This window comes from Maniola jurtina, chromosome 2 (genome assembly GCF_905333055.1).
Source record: "Maniola jurtina chromosome 2, ilManJurt1.1, whole genome shotgun sequence".
In the NCBI taxonomy this organism is placed as follows: Eukaryota; Metazoa; Arthropoda; class Insecta; order Lepidoptera; family Nymphalidae; genus Maniola; species Maniola jurtina.
This window is the reverse complement of record NC_060030.1, coordinates 2,319,845-2,340,512: the sequence shown is the minus strand read 5'-3', so window position 1 is coordinate 2,340,512 and position 20,668 is coordinate 2,319,845. Positions and strand designations below refer to the sequence as shown.

The following is a 20,668-nucleotide window of genomic DNA, read 5'->3' as shown; positions in this document are numbered from 1 at the left end:
GGTTGGTCCTTTTAAATTTACTTGGAAAAGCCAGCGCCACCAGTTTTTTAAACTAAACGAAGTTGTTAACAATTTCGGCCAAGACTTGTATAGTGATTTTTTCCTATTATTTGCCGAAATTGATACCATGTAACCATAGTGGGACGTATCACGTAGGTATATGACTATGTAGCGTAGGTACTGTACATAGCTCAATTAATATTTGATAGGATAATAATTACTGGGAATTAAAACAAATGGGACTTTTTTTACAAATAGTTACAATTTATTTAAACGCAACATTAATATTCGAAAAACATAATAGCTTAGTATCCCTTTAAACTAACATGATAAATAGCAAGGTATGTACTTCGTAACATACCTACATATAAAAATGTTTGCTTGATTTGTTTTAGGTACATACCTGTTTTTATTTTTAAAGAAAAATAGCAAGTGGCTAATTCTGTCATAAACACAGAAATTCTGTCTTATTAACAGGATTTCTGTGGTCCTGCACAATCTCTAAAGTCTAAAGTATAAGCTAAAAATGTATTGTAATAGAATAGTAGTTGCCAATTTAGTTCAGAGATTAATGTGTACAGCAGAATTAGCCACGATAATACAATAAAATATAATCGGATCGATAAACAAATCGAATACTATGATGAGTATCTCAGTACCCTTTCGCACTTCGGGCTTCAGAAAGAGATAATGGATAAGTGGAGTAGAGCATTGTCTCTGTTGTTGAGGCTGACAAAATATCACTAAGTATTCTCTGCTATAGATATGAGTGACGACTGACGACGCTCTAGGAAACAGAAATCTCTTTCTCAAGTTCGATTTGTTTATCTTTCCTGAAGAGTTACATACAACCAAACAATATTTTAATTCCTAAAATTTGGTAAAATTAAATTAAATTAATTCGACATCTTACAGGCATCAGTCATGTTATTTAAAACGCATAGTCCAATGGGGATGATGCCTACAAGTCAAAAATATTTTTTTTTAGTAATTATTATCAAATAGAGGGTTTTCCAAAATTTGTAAAACCCACATTCGCTGCAAGTTTTCAGCCATTGTATAAATTATCGATTTAACTAAAAAAATACGTCAAATGTGTATGACGTCACATGTGTGTATTTCAAACAAGCTCCATACTGAGCGATTGACTTTTGATAAAAAGTCGCTGATTTGACTAGTATTCATCATCCCTATTAACAAGAACGTTCCTTCCGTTCTTCAAAAAGTTACAGGTGGTAAATATTATTCTCTTACGTGCAAAATCGAAAATAATACCTTACATGGAAACACACAATGTCAATTTTATTTGAATGGAATTATCAATGGCTAGCATAATATCTCAAACTAAGTAAAAGGAAAAATATTATAATGTAAACAACAGCCACAGTATAAAGATGGACACAGAAGTCAGACGTCTTTGATCTTGTGGTAAGTGACGACCACGACGACCCTTCAACAAAGGGTCCTAACTACGTAGGCCAGTTTGGGTCGCTGTTTTGTGCCGGACGATAGCTCTGTCTAGAGCTCTAGACGCCTTCTCAAACTTCTGTTTCAATATCATATATTATCCTAACCCTATGACGTAGATACTAAATAACTACACCAAATAATAGTTTATTACTCGGCCATGCTGTTTGCACCTACCGTCAATTACGTCACACTGACGCTTAGGTACGATACATGCGAACCGTACTGACGCAACAAGACGACCGCGGGGAGATGAGCGGGGAAGTGGGAGAGGAACCACATTCCAGCGAGGTGCAAACTTAGCGCGACCGAGTAATAACATCCCCATTTTGTTGGTTCTTAGGCTGAAATCTATAGACAGCACCTTGACTTTGCTCAGACTTGAGGCACAGTTAAAACGAGATAGTATTATATAGCTGGCATAAATCTGTCTTGTTTTAACAGTCTTAAAACTAAGCAAAGTCAAAGTGCGTTCTATATATTTCAGGCTTAGAGTAACAGATGGGGTTTTAAAATAATAGTCAATAAACTAAAAAGAAAATTCATGCAATCAATAAAATGTCTGTAACCTAATTGTAAACTTAAATAACTACAAAAAAAAACTTAATTAAAATAATACGTTAGTGTATAATATATAATAAAGTAATATAATTAAACATGTCATGGAAATTGTTAATTTTATGTCTGTTACCTATCTAAAAAAAAACTTCTGGGAATCAGTACCACCACGTCGGTATTTTCTGATGAAAATTAATATTATCACGTTATTATTTAAAAATACATAAATATCCATTTATACAGTCAGGCACTGTTTTTTTTTTGAATATACAATTTAACACTGTACATAGCATAGTTATGCATGAGTTATTTATCTTACTAAATAAGGTCCATAGTAGAAGTATCACATACCAGAATACTTTATACAAATTCTCAACAAAGTCTCCGATTTATATAACTATACCGAATAAACCTAGCAAGATTTTTCGTTTTTAGTATTCATACGTTCACCAGAGTAGAAATCTTCAAAAATAATTTTGGCGCGTTCGCTATAATCTACAAATAACAATATTAAGGAAATGTAAATAACGCTTATGATGGGACCATGCACATCGAACCGCTGTTGGAAAGGTTGAAATGTATAGAACGCACTTTGACTTTGCTCAGACTCAAGTTCCAGTTAAAACGAGACAGATTTATGCCAGCGGTATAACGCTGTCTCGTTTTAACAGTGTCTTAAGTCTGAGCAAAGTCAAAGTGCGCTCTATAGATCTCAGCCTTAGGCTTAATTTACATTGAAAGGGAATGAAAGCGAATTTCTAAAATATTACATAGCACATTGACTTCTACCTCCACACTGTAAAGCACCAATTTCTACCGAGAATTCGCGCGCATTCTGGTTTTTTTTTTCATTTAGGCAAGAAATTTGTGTTTTACGTGGTCGAGATAGAAGTTAATATGGTATATAATATTTTAGAAAGCTACCATTCCCTTTCAATGAAAATTGAGCCTAATATATACCACCGATGCCAATGACCTTGAAGTGACGAAAATTCTCAATGTGATTGACGTACAGCGTGTGTCTTTAATTGTATTGCTGTGTTAGTATGCAAAAGCAGAGTGGAGGGACAGGAAAAACCGATCGAGTTCGAGTCGGACTCGCACGCGAAGAGTTCCGTACCATCGTACAAGATATACCTAACACCTTTATCTAGAACTCAGCAAGTTAATAACGGTCTGCGCCATCTATATGTGATTTAGTGAATTAAATTTTTCGTGAACACTTTTTAACTTTTTTTTGTATGATATAACCACAAATTCACGGTTCTCAGATTTATTCCGTTACTTGTGCTATAAGACCTACCTACCTGCCTTTCATTATTCTAAGTCAAGGGTACAGGAAGTGCTCTATAGGTTTTCTTGATAGACACGACAGATAGACAGACAGATAGATAGACAGCTAACAAAGTGATCCTATAAGAAGTCCGTTTTTCGCTTTGAGGTACGGAACCCTAAAAATGGGCGGATGACACCATCAAAATAGCCGGAGAGATTTTTTTGTTTTGGCGTTCACCTCGATCTTTTTGCACTTGATTTCCGTGGCTTCCGCTTCACCACGTATCGGTAGCGGGGTTGTCCGTGTTCTGTGCGAAGGTGATTCTTAACGTCCTGTTGCTTGCGGTACGCTTTCTTGCATATCGGACAGTCCGCTTGAACATTCCTCTCCTTGTGCACCTGGCAAAAAGAAATTCCAACTATACAGGCTGTTTGGTAATTAGTATATAAAGACGACATGTACCCATGCTACTTTGATCTGATAAATACAATGCTGAAGATGCTGCTAACTCACTGAGATTGTTGGCCATCTTTAGATAGGCCAAGGCCAACCTGTATAGGGTGTTATGTATACAAATGATTAGGGTTATACTCATGTTTTTTTTTTCTTTTTTAGTCAACGTAAGTTTGACTAGATTCGAACGGGTCTTTTTTCACTGGGACTCAGCTCGCAACGCGACGCGATTGAAACTGAAGTCGTTGCAAGTTGAGTCCCTGTGAAAAAGGACCCCGGATGAGTTCGAAACTAATTGGGCTTACGTCGACTAAATTACGTGAGTATAGCTGTAATCCATACTAATATCATAAATGCGAAAGTGTTTCTGTATGTCTGCTACCTTTTCACGGCCCAACAGTTTAACCGATTCTGACGAAATTTGGTAAAGAGTTAGCTTATTGGGGATGGATAGGCTACTTTTTATCCCAGAAAATCAAACAGTTCTGACCACGGGATCTTTAAAAATCTAAATCCACGCGGACGAAGTCGCGGGCATCCTCTAGTCATCTATATTCACAATAGAAATCATTCACTATAGTTTAAATGCAAAACTTTACAGTGTGTAATTAGGACACTAGCAAAACCAAAGACCACAAGCAAGATACCATAAAAAAACTAGTTTTTTTTAAAACCTGCATTTAAAGAGCTGTAACACAGAGCTGTGTGAGCTTTAAAGTAATTAAAAGAGCGTCTTGCCGCGGCAGATATGCTTCCGGTAGCTGGACTCCGTGCATCGATGTATATGGATGGGCCCTTCGAAGATAAAAAACGCGCTCAAAAAGTCAAGAGAATTTGCAACTTTGTCAATGACGATGACGTAAGATTCAAGCGTATTTTTGCGGACGGAATTGTATGGGAAAGGCTAATCCATATACATCGATGACTCCGTGTAATACTTACATCCCACATGTGGTCCCACTTCTTTCGGGTGGTGGAGAAGAAGAGGTTGCAGGAAAGGCACTTGAAGAGCGTCTTGCCGCGGCTGATGTGCTTCCGGTAGCTGGACTCCGTGTAATACTTACATCCCACATGTGGTCCCACTTCTCTCGGGTGGTGGAGAAGAAGAGGTTGCAGGAAAGGCACTTGAAGAGCGTCTTGCCGCGGCTGATGTGCTTCCTTTAGCTGGACTCCGTGTAATACTTACATCCCACATGTGGTCCCACTTCTCTCGGGTGGTGGAGAAGAAGAGGTTGCAGGAAAGGCACTTGAAGAGCGTCTTGCCGCGGCTGATGTGTTTCCGGTAGCTGGACTCCGTGTAGAACACCTTGTCACACTCCTTACACACTAGCGGCTTCATCTGCTGATGCGTCTGCAATGTAATAAGAATTCATACAAATATCTCAGTTTAAATAGTAAATATGTATAGCGACTCTGTATTGCAGATGGGCAGGCTGCCGTGCTCGCATGTGGTGATGTACCGACAAACAGCTTGCTGAGCGTCGAGTGAAGGAGACTCACCACGATATGCTTCTCGAGGTAGATCTTGGCAGTGAACTTCTTCTTGCAAATGTCGCAGATGACCACGGAGAGGTTGTGCACCTTCTTGTGCTTGGTGAAGTTGCTGGAGTCGCTGAACGTCTTGTCGCACAGCTCACACTTGTAGATGGGCAGGCTGCCGTGCTCGCGCATGTGCCCTTTGTATCTACAAAAAATAGTAGATTCAGTAACAAGGACGTACAACAAGTATTTTGTCCTAGGCATCTATCTACCACCTGAGAAAGCTGTACTTGTGTTGCTCTTGGTCCACATCTGGTACACAAAGCAAAACAAATCGGTAAGCAGGCAACACAACGAAGCATTATGTGTGTGCATAACTCGTTTACTTATTATTTTACACCTATCTCTCTTTAATGAATTGTCGGTCTCTTTTCACCATACCTACTTGCAATAATTACAAATTACATATTTCGCTGATTTCCCCACAGCAGGCACTAGGTAGTATTGCCGCTTACCCACGCTGATAGAATCCGATCGTCGAAGCACAATTATGTCAGAGTAAAATGGCCTTAAACCACCTTGAGATAACGTCTAAAATTCACGACTTTAATTAGCAGTTTTCACTTGCAGTGCTGGCTGTAGATATGTGGACGAATTTAAGCTTTAAAACAAGACAGTTAAGGTCTATTCATCACTGAAATGTTTCGAACCCACAAAACGATAAATTATGCGGTGTAGGTATACCTATAGATTACAGAATGGCAATATCAAGTTGATGTCCCATTTTTTAAATCTACCCTACCTATTTTATAAATTATTGTCAAATAGAACTTGAGCACGCGGATTAATAGATCCTAGTAGTGAATTCATTTATGGTGTATTGTGTTATTTTTCACACTGAATAACTACTGAACTTCTCACCACCATGGAACATTTATTTATCTTTGTTTAAAAAGCAGAGATTGTTATTTGAGCGGAATATTTCGATAACCGAAATCGATGATATCGGTAAGTAAACAAATATAACCTACTCGTATTGAAATTATGTTTATGGTTTTACTTATGTGCATTTAGTATTTTCTAAATGTTAGCGTAATGTTTTTAGTCCATTTAATACTTTTAATCAGACGCATTATAATATAACAATGTAACCAATATACTAAATACTAGTTGATGCCCGCGACTTCATTCCCGTGTATATAGGTTATTAAAAATCCCGTGGAACTCATTAATTTTCCGGGATAAAAAGTAACCTATGTATTAATCCAGGATATAATCATTTACAGATGAATACCGTGCGCTTGTGGGTCTGTCACTACGGAGAAACGGGGCATGTAGACAATTGTTGACCTGGGCCCAAACCATCAGCTTATAAGATGGAGTCACATCACCACCAAGAAATCGTTGCAATGCATAGCGTGGATTCCTTTTTAAAAATTTGGTTGACAGCGACCAAGCACAATGTAGTTCTACAAACTGTGCGGAAGCATTTGCGTGCGGCCGGAATACATTACGAAGAAAATATTACGAATGGTTTGCACCAGGACCATAGACTTTCATTTTGCAATGAAATATATAAACTTTGACTGATGTAATTACGTTGTTATTTTTAATAATGAAAAATCTTTTGAGTCGGACAAGGATGGACGTAAAATACTATAATAATAGAACAACAGGTAAACGATATATTATACTTTGAATAAAGTGGTAACTTCAACCTGGGAGTCTCTGCGGGGCAGCATAGACTTGCTGGAATATGGTTACTAACATGACGAGTCGATTACAAAAAGTAATAGCTTACGAGGGTGGCCTACCTTTATACATTATTAAATAAAGTATAGGTAATTAATTTAATTCTATTTGTGAGTGATGTTATTGTTATTGCAGTTAGAAGTTATAATTGATTTTGATTTCTAACTAAGTAATTAACATGTTGATTCATCTCACAAACCTAAAAGTAACCCAAAACGTAAATAAAACATTACGTTCATACTTGACCGACTTTTAGCATACTTCACATCGATATTGGTTTTAAATTACTATAGGAGTAATAGGAGTAGATAAAGTATGTCAATTTTTTTTCCTCTTTTGTATACTTTCTGTAAACTTGATGTGTTAATTTTTTGACAAGCGTCTTATTTATTTCTTGCTTATTATAATAATTTATGAACTGCACAAAAGACAAATAAATAACTTCTAAAATAGAAAAGTGTTATTATTTTTGTTTTTTCTTGCTTATAATTATATTGTTTGAAAGTATGATAATTTTGACTGTATAAAGAAGACAAAATAAATAATTGCAAAAATAAAAAAGCAATCCCCCACTAGGATTAGAACTCACGCCATATTTAAGAACTTCAACACTATTACCACTCGGCCATCAGAACTATGTTGACGAATGTGAAATTTGCAACCCTATACGACTGGTAAGGTTATCTAGAAGTGTGAGTGAGTGTAGTAAGTGTGAGTGTATCTATTATCGGATAGCATCGGGTCGTATCTTTGTGTGTTATACATACGCGCGCATTAGTATGCTCTGCCAAGCGAATTATTTTTCCGAGTGTACCTAAGAAAGTCGAACTTGTGTGTCTTGGTCTACTAGGAGCCCATCAACAAAGAAATACTACTCCACTCACTTGTCACTTGTCTGGAAGTCCTCGGAGCATATTTGGCACCTGAGATAGCCGTACTTGTGTTTCTCTTGATAGGCGTCCAGGAGGAGATGCTCAATGAAGTGGCGCTTGCACTCGTTCTTGCGGTCAAATCTTCGTTTACATTTGATGCAGTTCCGGAGTTTGGTGTATGGTATGTCCTCCGGGCCTCCTGGTGGATGTTTTCCTTGTAGGAGCACTGGGAACCAAAGCATAAGCTTACTAAACTTACAAGGATTTTATCTAAATCTATGCATATGGAATTTATTTATTTATTTATTGTATTTACAATATTCTACAACTATTTACATTGCATTCTTAGCGCCCTGAAGTCTTGGCGACTTGTCTGGGCGCTGCACATTCCTCTAAAAATTAACTGTATGATATACGGGTGAGACTACTCAGTACACTCAATACAATATTATGTCGGTATAAGATAATATATTATGCAAGGTAGGGTACCTACTCGGTTGCACAGCGCACGAACATTAGGTAGGTATTTGTGGCGCTCGGCACCGAGGCGATGCTAGCCAACTCGTTACCGGACTTATTCACTATACAGGCTGTTCTATGTAGATAAAAATTAGATAAAAACTATAAAAATTAAATGAAAGGATTGGAGGAAGAAGAAAGGTGATTGCTGTGTTGAGATGGCAATCGGGGTAGGAGGCGGGTACACGCCCCGCGCACCCTCACGTCACCCGCGCTCACCAGCAGCGGGTTAGCACGGGGGCTATGCGGGTGTGCGGGACATCCCCACTCCGCTTGCCATCTCAACCCGTCGCACACTATGCTAATCATTATTCTTCTTAACCAGTAGCAGAGATAATCGCACTGTCTTGAAAGTTAAAATAGTACTCAGATATGACTATAATTTCGGCCGGAAAGAAAATTAAAATAATACTTACATAGCATCTTTTTCAATTCATGCTTATGTTCCATAGAGGGTGAGAATGGCACATTTTCCTTTGGCTTGTCATTCACATTCAATATTTCCAAATGGCTCTCCCAATGTGAGAAGAAGGTTTTTGGAGTAACTTTCTCCGAGCAAACCTTACACTGGTGTGTTTTCTTCTCGTCGTACGCTTCCTTGTTCTGGATGACGAATATGTGCACGAAATTGTCCCTGATATGAGTCTGTACGTGGTGTTGGAAGGACTGGATCGTGAGGACGTGCTGGAAACACTTGGGGCATGTCTGCGGAGCGTACTCGTGCACCTTGAAAGATAAATAAAATAAAAATAGTTTATTTCAAATAATTTAGGTTTACAGTAACACTTCGAGGTTCTCTTCGACCTCAAAGAGAACTACTTGTACTTGTAAGAGAACTACTCCTGTGTAACAGTATCAATGTTATCAAGCATACGTGAGGCAGTTAGTAATTGTATGTATACGTACATTTATTTATGTGTGCGTGTGTGTGTGGTATGCATGTGTGGTGTATGTTTAAATGTTAGTATCAAAGAGAGATGAAAATTTGATTGAAGCTGGAATGTACAATAGGTACATTCACACGTTGTCCTTGTTTAGTGTCTATGAATAAGCGCAAGTGACATGAAAAGTCTGTCAGGAAAGTGGGAAAGTAAAATATTACACTCATTCCCACAAACGGGAATGAGTGTAATATTTTATAATAAAATTCCACAATCAATTTTAGACTTGCCTTTACACAAGTTTAAAAAATCTATTAAAAGTATGCTCCTGAAAAAAGCTTATTATACAATCGAAGATTATGTAAATGACAAAAAAGCTTGGATTTGATTCGCTCCAGCAATACACGGCGCTGCAATTGCTTGTATACAGTATGGCATATTATTGTAAATTGTACATTTGAAAAGAGCAACCGCCGAGTTTCTTGCTGGTTCTTCTCGGTAGGACAGCATTCCGAACCAGTGGTAGATTATTTTGACGATTCGAAAGCACTTGTAAAAGTTTACTTGAATAAAAATGATTTGATTTGATTTGTCCCTCTCGCACGTGGCCAGCTTATGAGTGTGAGAGAGTGAAACAGAGAAAGTTAATGTTTTTACTACTACTATGAAATGTATTGTGATTTTTTATTTTTAAACCCTCGATCAGTCGATAGTGGTTTTCTTAGAGGTTAAAATGTATTCTAAAAACATTGCCAAGCTCTTGTATATAAATTAAGTACTCGGACCCATCTCTGCCTTGTTCTTGCATAGACAGCCGTGCTTCTTCTTAGTGGCGAAATGTTCCATTTGTTCTAAGAGTAAATGAATCTTGTATTCGTGGCGGTAACCACTTACCTTGTGGAAGTGTATAATGTACTTGTAGATGGACTGGTATGAGCTGTGACACTTGGTGCACAAGTACTTGAGCCCTTCTCTGCAGTTCTCTGTCTTGGTCTTGCGTAGACAGCAGAGCTTCTTCCTCTTGGCGAAATGTTCCTCCTGTTCTAAATGAATCTTGTATTCGTGGCGGTAACCACTTACCTTGTGGAAGTGTATAATGTACTTGTAGATGGACTGGTATGAGTTGTGACACTTGGTGCACAAGTACTTGAGCCCTTCTCTGCAGTTCTCTGTCTTGGTCTTGCGTAGACAGCCGAGCTTCTTCCTCTTGGCGAAATGTTCCTCCTGTTCTAAATGAATCTTGTATTCGTGGTGGTGGCCCCGGAAGTTGCATTTTCTACATTGATACACTCTGTAAGAGTTTAAAGGTTTAATAAGTTTTTTCCCCCATCGATTTTGAATCAAATATTTATATGTACTGAAAGGTTACAATATTATCTTTGATTTAAAACTAATTTGGTTCAGGTCCGCCACTTTTGACAAAGCGGGACAGGCGCGTTTACCTTTATTATCTAAACTACTTATTAAGCGAGGGATCATGTATGCTATGTAGTTATTTTAGTTAGTAAGCGTTATTCTAATTATAGCAAACCATTTTTAGGGTTCTGTACCCTAGAGGGCTAACGGGATCCTATTAATAAGCCTCCGCTTTTTGTCTGTCTGTCAGCAGACTTTATCTCGTGAACATAGGTAGAGAGTTCAAAATTTTTAGAGAATATGTATTTCTATTGCCGCTTTAACAATAAATACCTAATAAAAATCTCAATATGGCCAATAGAAAATTTATAAAAATTAAAAAGTGGTATTTTTTATAGGATGGTACGGAAACCTTTGTGTGCAAGTCCGACTCGCAGTTGGCAATTTTTTTTTAATTAGGTATTGATGGTAAAAACATACCATTATTCAATTACATTCACTACGAAAAATGTGTGGTCTGAAAATTGGTAGTGCATAAAACGTGCAAAAAATTATGAATATGGATGAATATGGATTTGATGATACGAAATGAGGCGAGACGACAGCATGTCTATACAGCCGCCCATTGCTTCGTCAGTCAACCTTTCGCTTTGCGCGCTATACCAAAGATGAGTACAACCATACAATATACCAACACCCAGATCCCGACAACTACACTAACCATGCTATACCCTCTCCACGGAAAGAAGTTAGTATAGCGCTCTCTCTGTTACGCAATCCCCATACAAATGATAGAGACAAAAATCTCAATGGCCGCTAACCATTTTGAGTCACCAACCAATCATAAACAATTAGAAAACATAGTTTATGTTTTCTAATTGAATTTCGAATGTTTCTTTAAAACATTTTCGAATTGAATTTCGAATGTTTTTTAGAAACATGTTTGTGATTGGTCGGTGACTCAAAATGGATAGCGCCCACTAAGATATTAATTGTCTCTATCATATGTATGGTATTACGTAACAGAGAGAGCGCTATACTAACTCCTTTACACAGTAATCTTTTTCTTTTCTCTATCTACTTCGCAATCTAAAACAAAATTCTACATCATACAAATAAAAAAAAATGTACATACAACTTATATACACATTTTGTTGTTAATGGCTTAGGACTTTTAAGTACGTGCAGCGTTACCTAAAAACCAGCAAAGTGCAAATCAGTAGCTATGTACTTTATTTTTTATTAAAAATTTTGTAAATGGGGATCCACACTGTCAATTTATCCCGACAGGAGGTACATAATTTTACGAGCTTCGAAGTATCATACGTCTTGGCTGCCCGTGAAATTCAAATTTTATTTGGTTTTTCGCAATTTGTAAACTAATACGACAATGTAAGAAATTAGCTCTAGTATCGACTAATTTGTGAGTTACAGTCGATACTCGAGCTAATTTCTTAAACTGGACCCTTTCAAGTGAAGATTTTTACGTACGATAACGTAAGAAATTAGCTCTAGTATCGACTAATTTGTGAGTTACAGTCGATACTAGAACTAATTTCTTAAACTGGACCCTTTCAAGTAAAGATTTTTATATAAACCTGTGAGGATGATACTCCTATTGGCGCAATTAAAGTGCCATAAGCCTACTCTGCCGTATTAGTTTACAAATTGCGAAAAATCAAATTAAATTTGGATTTCGCAGGCGGATCCGTCGCATCCACCTTAACGAACAACAACTCACGAAACAATAGTATATTGTATCTATATCAACAACTCTTATTTATTTGGCTCTACTATTTAAAAAAACAGCCAAGTGCGAGTCAAGACTCGCGCACCGAGGGTTCCGTACTCGAGTATTTTTTCAATATTTTGCAAGATAAATCAATAACTATTATGCATAAAAATCTGTTTTAGAATGTACAGGTAAAGAAAGCCCTTTCATAATTTTTCGGATTCATTCCTTTATTGGTGCTAAAAGACATACCTACCTGCCACCTGTCAACGGGAAGTACCCTATAGGTTTTCTTGACAGACACGACGGATGGATGGATGGACGGACGGACGGACAGACAGACAGACAACAATGTGATCCTATAAGGGTTCCGCTTTCCCTTTTGAGATAAGGAACCCTAAAAATAACAAAAGAAAACCAATTATATTTACTTTTTGAATGTAGGGCGTATTGGCGCCAGCAGCGTCTGTATATCTACGTCCTCTGACGTCCCCGGTGTGTTAGCAATAGGATCCATCTCATATTTCATCGTAACAGTATTGTTCGGATCCAATATTATCAAATCATCTTCAATATACTCATCCAGATTCTCTTCTTTGATTTGGAAATTTATTTCTTCTTCGGTGACTTCGAAACTGTCGCATATATCTGTAGGATCCACTTCTTGTTTAATTTGTATGACAAATTGATCAATCTTAGTTTCAAAATCCTTTATGTTATCATCTCTCAATTTTTCATTTATCAATTCATCATTGGTGGCACCCAATTTATCATTATTAGTTTTCAATTTATCATTTTTAACATCATTTCTCAATTTATTGATATTAGCTTCTGACTTGTCATTACTAGTTTTTAGTGCATTATTTTCAACATTATTTCTCAGTTTGTCTATACTAGCCTTTAATTCATCACTATTAGTTTCCAACGTATCATTTTCAACACTATTTCTCACTTTATTTATATGAGCCTTCAATTTGTCACTATTCGTTTTCAGTGTATCATTTTCAATAACATCTCTCAATGTGCCTATGTTAGCTTTTAATTTACTATTATTAGTTTTAGATTTGTCACTATTGTTAATAGTAGCTCTCAATTGATTACAATTAATATTGTTTTTAAGTTTTTCGTAATCCATATTAGCTCGCAATTTATTATTAATTTGATTCTGCAATTTCTTACTATCAATTTTAACTCCTAATTTAATAGCTTTACTTTTTAATTTACTATTCTTTTTGCAAGTTTTTAAATTAGGAACGGCTAGTTTATCGTTAATAGCTTTACTTTTTAATTTACTATTCATTTTACAAGTTTTTAAATTAGGAACGACTAGTTTATCGTTAACAACGTGAGTTCCCAATTTATCATCAACAGCTTGTGTTATTGGTGTTTTGTTAAAACTTAAGTTATTCGTATTAATGTTACTGTGGTTGATAAGAACAACTTCTTTTTGAACTATGTCTAAAGGTTCTTCTTTAACTTGCACACTATTCTCAGTTTTTATTTCATGAATTTCTGCTGGTTCTTGTGGAGTAAAATCAGTGGTGTCATTACAATCTATTATTTCTTCCTTAATCACTAAATATTGATCGAATTGATTGATTTCAGTCGGTGGGATATTATTGATGATATCTGTGGACATTTCCGTAGGATTTGCACTTTTTTGTAGGCATTCAGACATATTTATGTGAAGATTGACCCCTTCTTGTCTATTGCCAGGTACTGGAACATCATTATTCCCATTTTCTTGTGTACGATCTATTGTGTGACCATTGCACTGTTCTTGGCTATTGTCACCACTGGCATCTGTATTATTTGGTAATTTTACGTTAATGTTAATATCTTCTAAATAAAGAGGCACTTTTATATCATCGATTACATTTTCTTGGCAATTTTCAGGCAATTTTTCACTATTGAGATTTCCTTGAGGATTATTAGTGACATTATCCTGTTGAGGTTTAGGAATTCTCATGACAACTTCATTTTCTTGAGCGCTATCGGGTACAGTGATGTCAATGACAATTTTTTCTTGTGGATTTTCAATTATTTCCACGTCTAATTCCTCATCTTGTGAGCTATCGGCCAGAGTTATATCGATGACCTCTTCACTTGAACAATTAGGCATCCTTTTTTCAACAGATGGCCTTTTAGAAGGCTGATCTGTGGTTATAATACTTTTGCGTCTCTTTCCGTTCTTAGCTGAAATTTTAAATACATATTAGTAAATGAAATCGACAGTTGGTCAGAAAATACGTTTTTATAAATGTCTTAGTACCTATGGAGTAATTACCTACATAATGACATTCATGTGCAGTCACACGTCGACTCTGATGCAACTTTATTAGCTATATTTTTTAAAATGAAAATTTATTAACATTTTTGTAAAACATGTCGCTTTATAGTTTTACAGCTGCTTATGGAACATAATTTTTGTTCAGAATAGCCATTTATTTCTGTGCTATAGCACAATAATGTATCAATTCTTTTGTCTTACTACAAAAATCAGAGGTTTTTCAAGGATTTTCAAGGAAAAGGCTTTACTGACTCCACTAATTCACAGAAATATTTTTAATTCGCACAGCAGCGTGCGAAGCTGGACGGGTCGCTAGTTGAATATAAAGAATCTTACTGATGATGTGATAAATTCCATCGCAGACATCGGCGAAATTTTTCTCAGTCGAACTCATACTTTCCAATTCTCTTTGATGCGCTGAATTTATAAAACCTGGTAGAGTTGCAGCCAAACTTTTTGGAACCACTACCTATAATATAAAAAAATGTAATAAAAATAAATGTGCCTAAATGTAATATAAAGTGCTTGAAATTACGTTTTTGAAATACATCAGGCAAAGTTGTCTGGTGAGTGAAAAATCAGCCCTAAATTGAGAGAACTAAAAATTATGCTATCCCTTTCCACAGGAAGCATTATGAAAGGGGTAGGTAGCAATACATATTTTAAGTTTGACAATTGTATAGAAATTTGAATGATTTTGCAATAGCTTGCAGCCAACTTACTATATCATAACAAGTCAATAGGTTCTTGCTTTCAAATTGTCCTTTGTGAATGCTGAATTTATGTTTGTTGACCAAATACAAAGTAGGAAAATAATTTGGTTCCACACAATAAATACATTTGTATATTGCTGTATAGTTATTGGTGTGCCTCATCAAATGCTGCAGCTCCATACACTGTTTTGTGAGAAGCACACCACATACCCTGCACGGGAATTCTTCTTCCGTGAAATTCAAATGCATCATATGATATGTGTGCGTGTTAAACTTTTGTAAGCAATACTTGCAGGATACTACCGGCGCTTTGGCCGGACAGTCGTGCAAGGTTGGCGAGGCGTACGCGTAGTTGCAGCTGGCGCAAGGCTTCAGCACCCAGTCGGTGGGAAGATCGGACCTCACGCTGTGACGTAATACCATATGATTCAAGAGTTGCATTTCCGTGCCGAGCTTTACGGGGCATTGAGTGCACGGGTAGTCTTCAACGAACCCATGTATATAAGCAGATTTTCTGTACAACGGACAGATGCTCTTGTGGTTAAACAATAGAGTACACGTATAAAATTTCTCCAAACAGCTACCGCATCTGTATCGAGAACTTTTGTCACATTTCAAGTCCATGTGCGCGTCCACACCTTCTCCACATCTCCAACAGTTAGATTTGGCGCGATGCTTTTCCTTTCTCAATTCCGGTCCGATGGCCTCGTACGCTATCACGTGGGATTCGTGGCAGAAAGTTTGCAACTGGATCGTCATGCTTTTCTTTCCTTTATGCTTGTGTAGGAGATGTTCCCTAAAGTCGTACAGATGCCACCAGGCTTTGATGCATTTGTCACATTTGTACAGGACGGGTGGTTCTCGTATAGCAGGGAACGTGTTGCGCCAAGTCGTCCATTTCTTTCGTAATATAGACTGCAATTTTTCATCGATATGGCTGTATGGGGAGACTACCCTATTTTTTCCTATAAGATTTCTCACGTTTATTTCTATCCGTTTGTCAGCCTGGGTAGTTGTTTCGCGAGATAGCTTCTCGAGTTCTTGTCTTATAATTTCATCTGATAACGTCAAGTGGGGAAGGGGGGACTCTTTGCTTGTGCTAGGGACGGGTTGAGCGGTTGGTTCCGCAAGACTTTTAATGGAATCGATTCTTATATTTAAATCAGTGTCAGGTTCGCGCGGCTCACTGAATTCCTCGACTTCTACTTTGATGGAGAGCTGCGGCGGTTTGGGTGCTGGTGGTTGGCTCAACTTCTTCAATATGTTTTTATTCCTGATTTGCACCAATGTTTCCTCAATTTCTTTCTGAAAATACAAAATTAAGTTTTTTAAGAACAAGTAGGTAAGTACCTACTTAATTTAAAGAGTTTTCAAAAACCCTGACTGTTCACACTACAGTAGCTAAAGTGATCCTATAAGGGTCCCTTTTTAGGTAAACTTCTATCAATTCTAAATTAGTTTCAGATTTACTTTACAAACATCGCAGAAAAGGGAAGTACCTACTTGTATTTTTTTTTTTCATCTCATCATAAGTCAAAAACTAACTTGCTTGGAAATAATAAACATCTATTTTACAATGTGCAAATAAAGGCCTTTTCATATTTATTTATTTGTTATATTTATTCACCTATTTTGCTTTCATTGATACCTTTTCATAAGATATCCATTTTGATTTAGTAACACCCCTTGGTTTTTCCAAGTCAAAATTTATATTTACACTAAAGTAAGAGATAAGAGAGGGTAAGCATTATTAAAAACTGGCCAAGTGCGAGTCAGACTCGCGCACTGAGGGTTCCGTACTTGGGTATTTTTTCCAACATTTTGCATGATAAATCAAAAACTATCGTACATAAAAATAAATGAAAATCTGTTTTAGAATGTAAACATAAAGCCCTTTCATATGATACCCCACTTGGTATAGTTATCTTACTTTGAAAATTGAAACACATTTTAATTTTTTTTAATGATGTACCTAACCAAAAATTCGCGGTTTTCAGATATATTCCTGTACTTGTGCCATAAGACCTATCTACCTGCCAAATTTCATGATTCTAGGTCGACAGGAAGTACCCTATAGGGTTCTTGTCAGACGTGACAGACGGACGGAGAGAAAGACAGACAGACAACAAAGTGATCCTTACGGAACCCTAAAAATATTCCAGATTTTGCATTGTGCATTATTTTATGCATAACAAAAGTTAATGTGTGGAATTATGTGTGTTATATTATAACTTACAAGCAATTAAATACCGTACCGTATACCGTTTTAATGGTATAGGAGGAAACCCGCATGCCTGAGAGCTCTTCATAATATTCTCTAAGATGTGTGAAATTTGCCAATTCGCACTAGCGAGGCCATCGTGGACTATGGCAGGGCAAAGGGTAAATTCTGAGAGGAGACCTATGCTCAGTAGTGGCCCAGTGATGGGTAGATGATGACGATGATGATGATTCCAAATTTCAATGTTGTATAAAAGCAGGCATTACTTTGCCTGGTGGTGGTGCATATTGCTTGCTTGGTGGCTGGCTTTTCCTGCATGTTTAACAGTGGGAGGGCGGGCGGTGCATATCGCATGCCGCATGTTGCACCATACAGATATGTCTGGTTTAGCGGATTATAGCAAACTAGAGGATGCCCGCGGTTTCGCCCGCGTGGATTTCGGTTTTTTAGGTAGGAACTCTTTGACTTTCCGGGATAAAAAGTAGCCTATGTCCTTCCCCGAGATGTATCCCACGTCTGTACCCATTAAAATCGGTTCAGCGGTTGGGCCGTGAAAACGTAGCAGACAGACAGACACATTTTTGCATTTATAATATTAAGTGTGGATTAAGCTTTTGGTTCCTTGCATATCCAAATTTTAAGTCAATAGTATTAGTAGGATTACTGAGTATATAATAAGAATAGCCGGAAAGAAAAATGTATGAAAGTTGACCTAGGCGCTACAACCTTAAGCTGGTGTGACAGATGGACGTGCAGACTTAGTCACATCACATATTTTTTTATTATATTGGCATGAAACCCTAATAAGTATCTTGTTAAGGTAACTGGTTGCTACCTCTGGAAGAACTAGTTTAACTGCAGTCTATGATTCTATCGGGACTTCTCATTGAGACATGAGAGGGTTCATGGCACATTTTATACATACTAATTCCAACATGTAGACAGTTACTTCTCACTTGTAACTATGCAGGTTAGTACTAATGATAAATACTAAGCCCATGTAAACAAGGTATTAATTGAGACAGCTTAGCAGAGATAGTTTAATGGAGACGGCTTGGTAGAGGCAGCTCAGAGAGACACTAGAGACACTTATATATATCAGTGACAAATCAGTCCTAGAGAAATCCACCAAATACAATACAATTATATATACATACTTACTAGCTTGACAATAAAATGTCTTGTGAAATTGTATGTGGCATGGAATAAAATGTGGTGATTTGCTAGGGGGGCTCGATCCCAGGATTCCCAGGCATACACCTCTAACTTTTCAGAGTTTAAGCAAATTAAATATCACTTGCTTTAACAGTGAATGAACAGAAAAACATTGGGAGAAAACCTTGCTTATTTTGTGTTTGTCTTGTGTTATGCTTGACAGTTCTCCATAATGTCCTCAAACCATACCCTACCATGCACACAGACAGCATGGCAGACTATGGCCTAAGCCCTTCTCAATCTGAGGGGAGACCCATGCTCAGTAGTGGGCTGGTGCAGAGATGATGATGTTGAACAAAATAAAAATAAAATGTGATTTCTGGGATAATTTTTCTTCACTGGAAGTTTTCAAAACTATTCTAGGATAAAATTTTTTTTTCTTTATTAACACCTTGATTGCTAAGAACCAAGTTCATAAATCAACTTGACGAAAATGCAGATTAATGAATGTTAATTTTACGAGAAGATGTAAATTTGAACTTTATGAAAAGAAGAAAGTTAGGTTGTGGAGGTTATGTATGTACTATAGATAAAATACCATAAAATTACTTCAGTTTATCATAATTATTCAATAAGGATGGCAAGGCCTTTTTGTTTATATTCATTTTTGTAGGTATTATTTTTTTTTAATGAAAATCACATCTACCCACACTAAAAATTATGACATAAATAAGTACCTAGGTAAGTATTATTATTATCGTAATAAATGAGATTTGATTCTATTGAAGATAAACCGTGATATGTAATTTCAAAGGTAGAACCTGAGCGTTTATTGCTTCAAGGTCTCAACTCTTCCACGATTTATATAGCTCGCAAACTTTATTAGTACAAAATGGTGGGCTACCTGCATAACTGCGATATTCTCATCATCGGAATCCGAGCAACTCCGCGGCACTAACTTCGATTTTCGGCTCCTTTTCTTGCTATTTTCTTCCATCTTTACACTTTTAGCACATACTATCTACAATTAATAAACTTATCACTTTCTTTTTGTTCTAAATTAAATTCTGTAGGTACGGAATAAAAAGATCACTTCCACAAGCCAGTAAACCAAGAACTCGTCAAGTATAATCCAACTTAATTTAAAAGCATTGTATAGTTTTAAATGTTTCATATAACGAGGTACCATTCAACTTGTTAGAGTTATCATTTGCCTTTCTTTGAGTCGGTCGGGTAGTTCGGCGAGGTTGATTCTCGTTCGAAAACATGTTTTCAATGTGTTTTCAATTCAATTTGCGCAATAATGCGCTGGCAGCTGTCACTTGTGACTTAAGAGCGTTATGGTTGTCTTCCTTTCAATACAGCAGAAATACATGAGAAATACTTATTGTAGCATTATTGCAGTCTTTGAGCAGAAACAGGTAACATTGGTACAATAGTGGAGGTTTTATGATGCCATTTAGAATATTTTGCGTCAAATGCTGTACATATTTTTTTTTTTGTAAAATTCAGCCTTTCAGAGGTTTTTATACAATTTATATAATACGACAAGTGTAAATTAAAAATTTATAACACCCCCGACAAGTGAAGGTTACAGTAATAACTAGAAAAGAGCTGATAACTTTCAAACGGCTAAACCGATTTTCTTGGATTATAGCTAGGAACACTCTCAATCAAGCCACCTTTCAAACAAAAAAAAAAAACTAAATTAAAATCGGTTCATTAGTTTAAGAGCTACGATGCCACTGACAGATACACAGATATATACGTCAAACTTATAACACCCCTCTTTTTTGGTCGGGGGTTAAAAACAAGCAATATAAATAACTGTAGCTTTCTTATTATCAAACTTGTGACCAACATGCAATATTTTTCCACCCTTTGGGGTACTTTGTGAACGGATTACGGAATATTTTTTAAGGTAATCGTAAGTATAGTTTTTTG

General features: G+C 36.7%; 1 protein-coding gene across 2 annotated transcripts; it reads right to left on the bottom strand.

Moving 5' to 3' along the window:
- Window positions 1-242: 242 nt before the first annotated feature.
- On the bottom strand, window positions 243-19,976 carry LOC123874456. 2 transcript variants are annotated; one of them, XM_045919816.1, is made up of 11 exons: window positions 19,629-19,976; window positions 15,358-16,653; window positions 14,972-15,104; window positions 12,777-14,541; window positions 10,338-10,548; window positions 8,793-9,102; window positions 7,870-8,083; window positions 5,255-5,438; window positions 5,028-5,105; window positions 4,697-4,783; window positions 243-3,699 (listed from the first exon to the last, which is right to left on the bottom strand). In XM_045919816.1, exons 1-11 carry the CDS (start codon window positions 19,719-19,721, stop codon window positions 3,535-3,537), a joined length of 4,536 nt encoding a protein of 1,511 aa, XP_045775772.1. In that variant the 5' UTR covers window positions 19,722-19,976; the 3' UTR covers window positions 243-3,534. The 2 variants fall into 2 exon arrangements, with proteins under 2 accessions (XP_045775772.1, XP_045775762.1); XM_045919806.1 differs by lacking the exon at window positions 4,697-4,783 and having other exon boundaries at window positions 4,819-5,105.
- Window positions 19,977-20,668: the final 692 nt, after the last annotated feature.

What these genes read in the sequence shown, in the direction of transcription:
- LOC123874456 (XM_045919806.1), bottom strand. Translation starts at nt 19,721, where the DNA reads ATGGAAGAAAATAGCAAGAAAAGGAGCCGAAAATCGAAGTTAGTGCCG. An exon ending in TGGAATTTATCACATCATCA is followed by an intron (nt 14,542 to 14,971) that starts GTAAGATTCTTT and finishes TTAAAATTTCAG; the next exon opens with CTAAGAACGGAAAGAGACGC. An exon ending in GACTTCCAGACAAGTGACAA is followed by an intron (nt 5,439 to 7,869) that starts GTGAGTGGAGTA and finishes TATTTTTTGTAG; the next exon opens with ATACAAAGGGCACATGCGCG.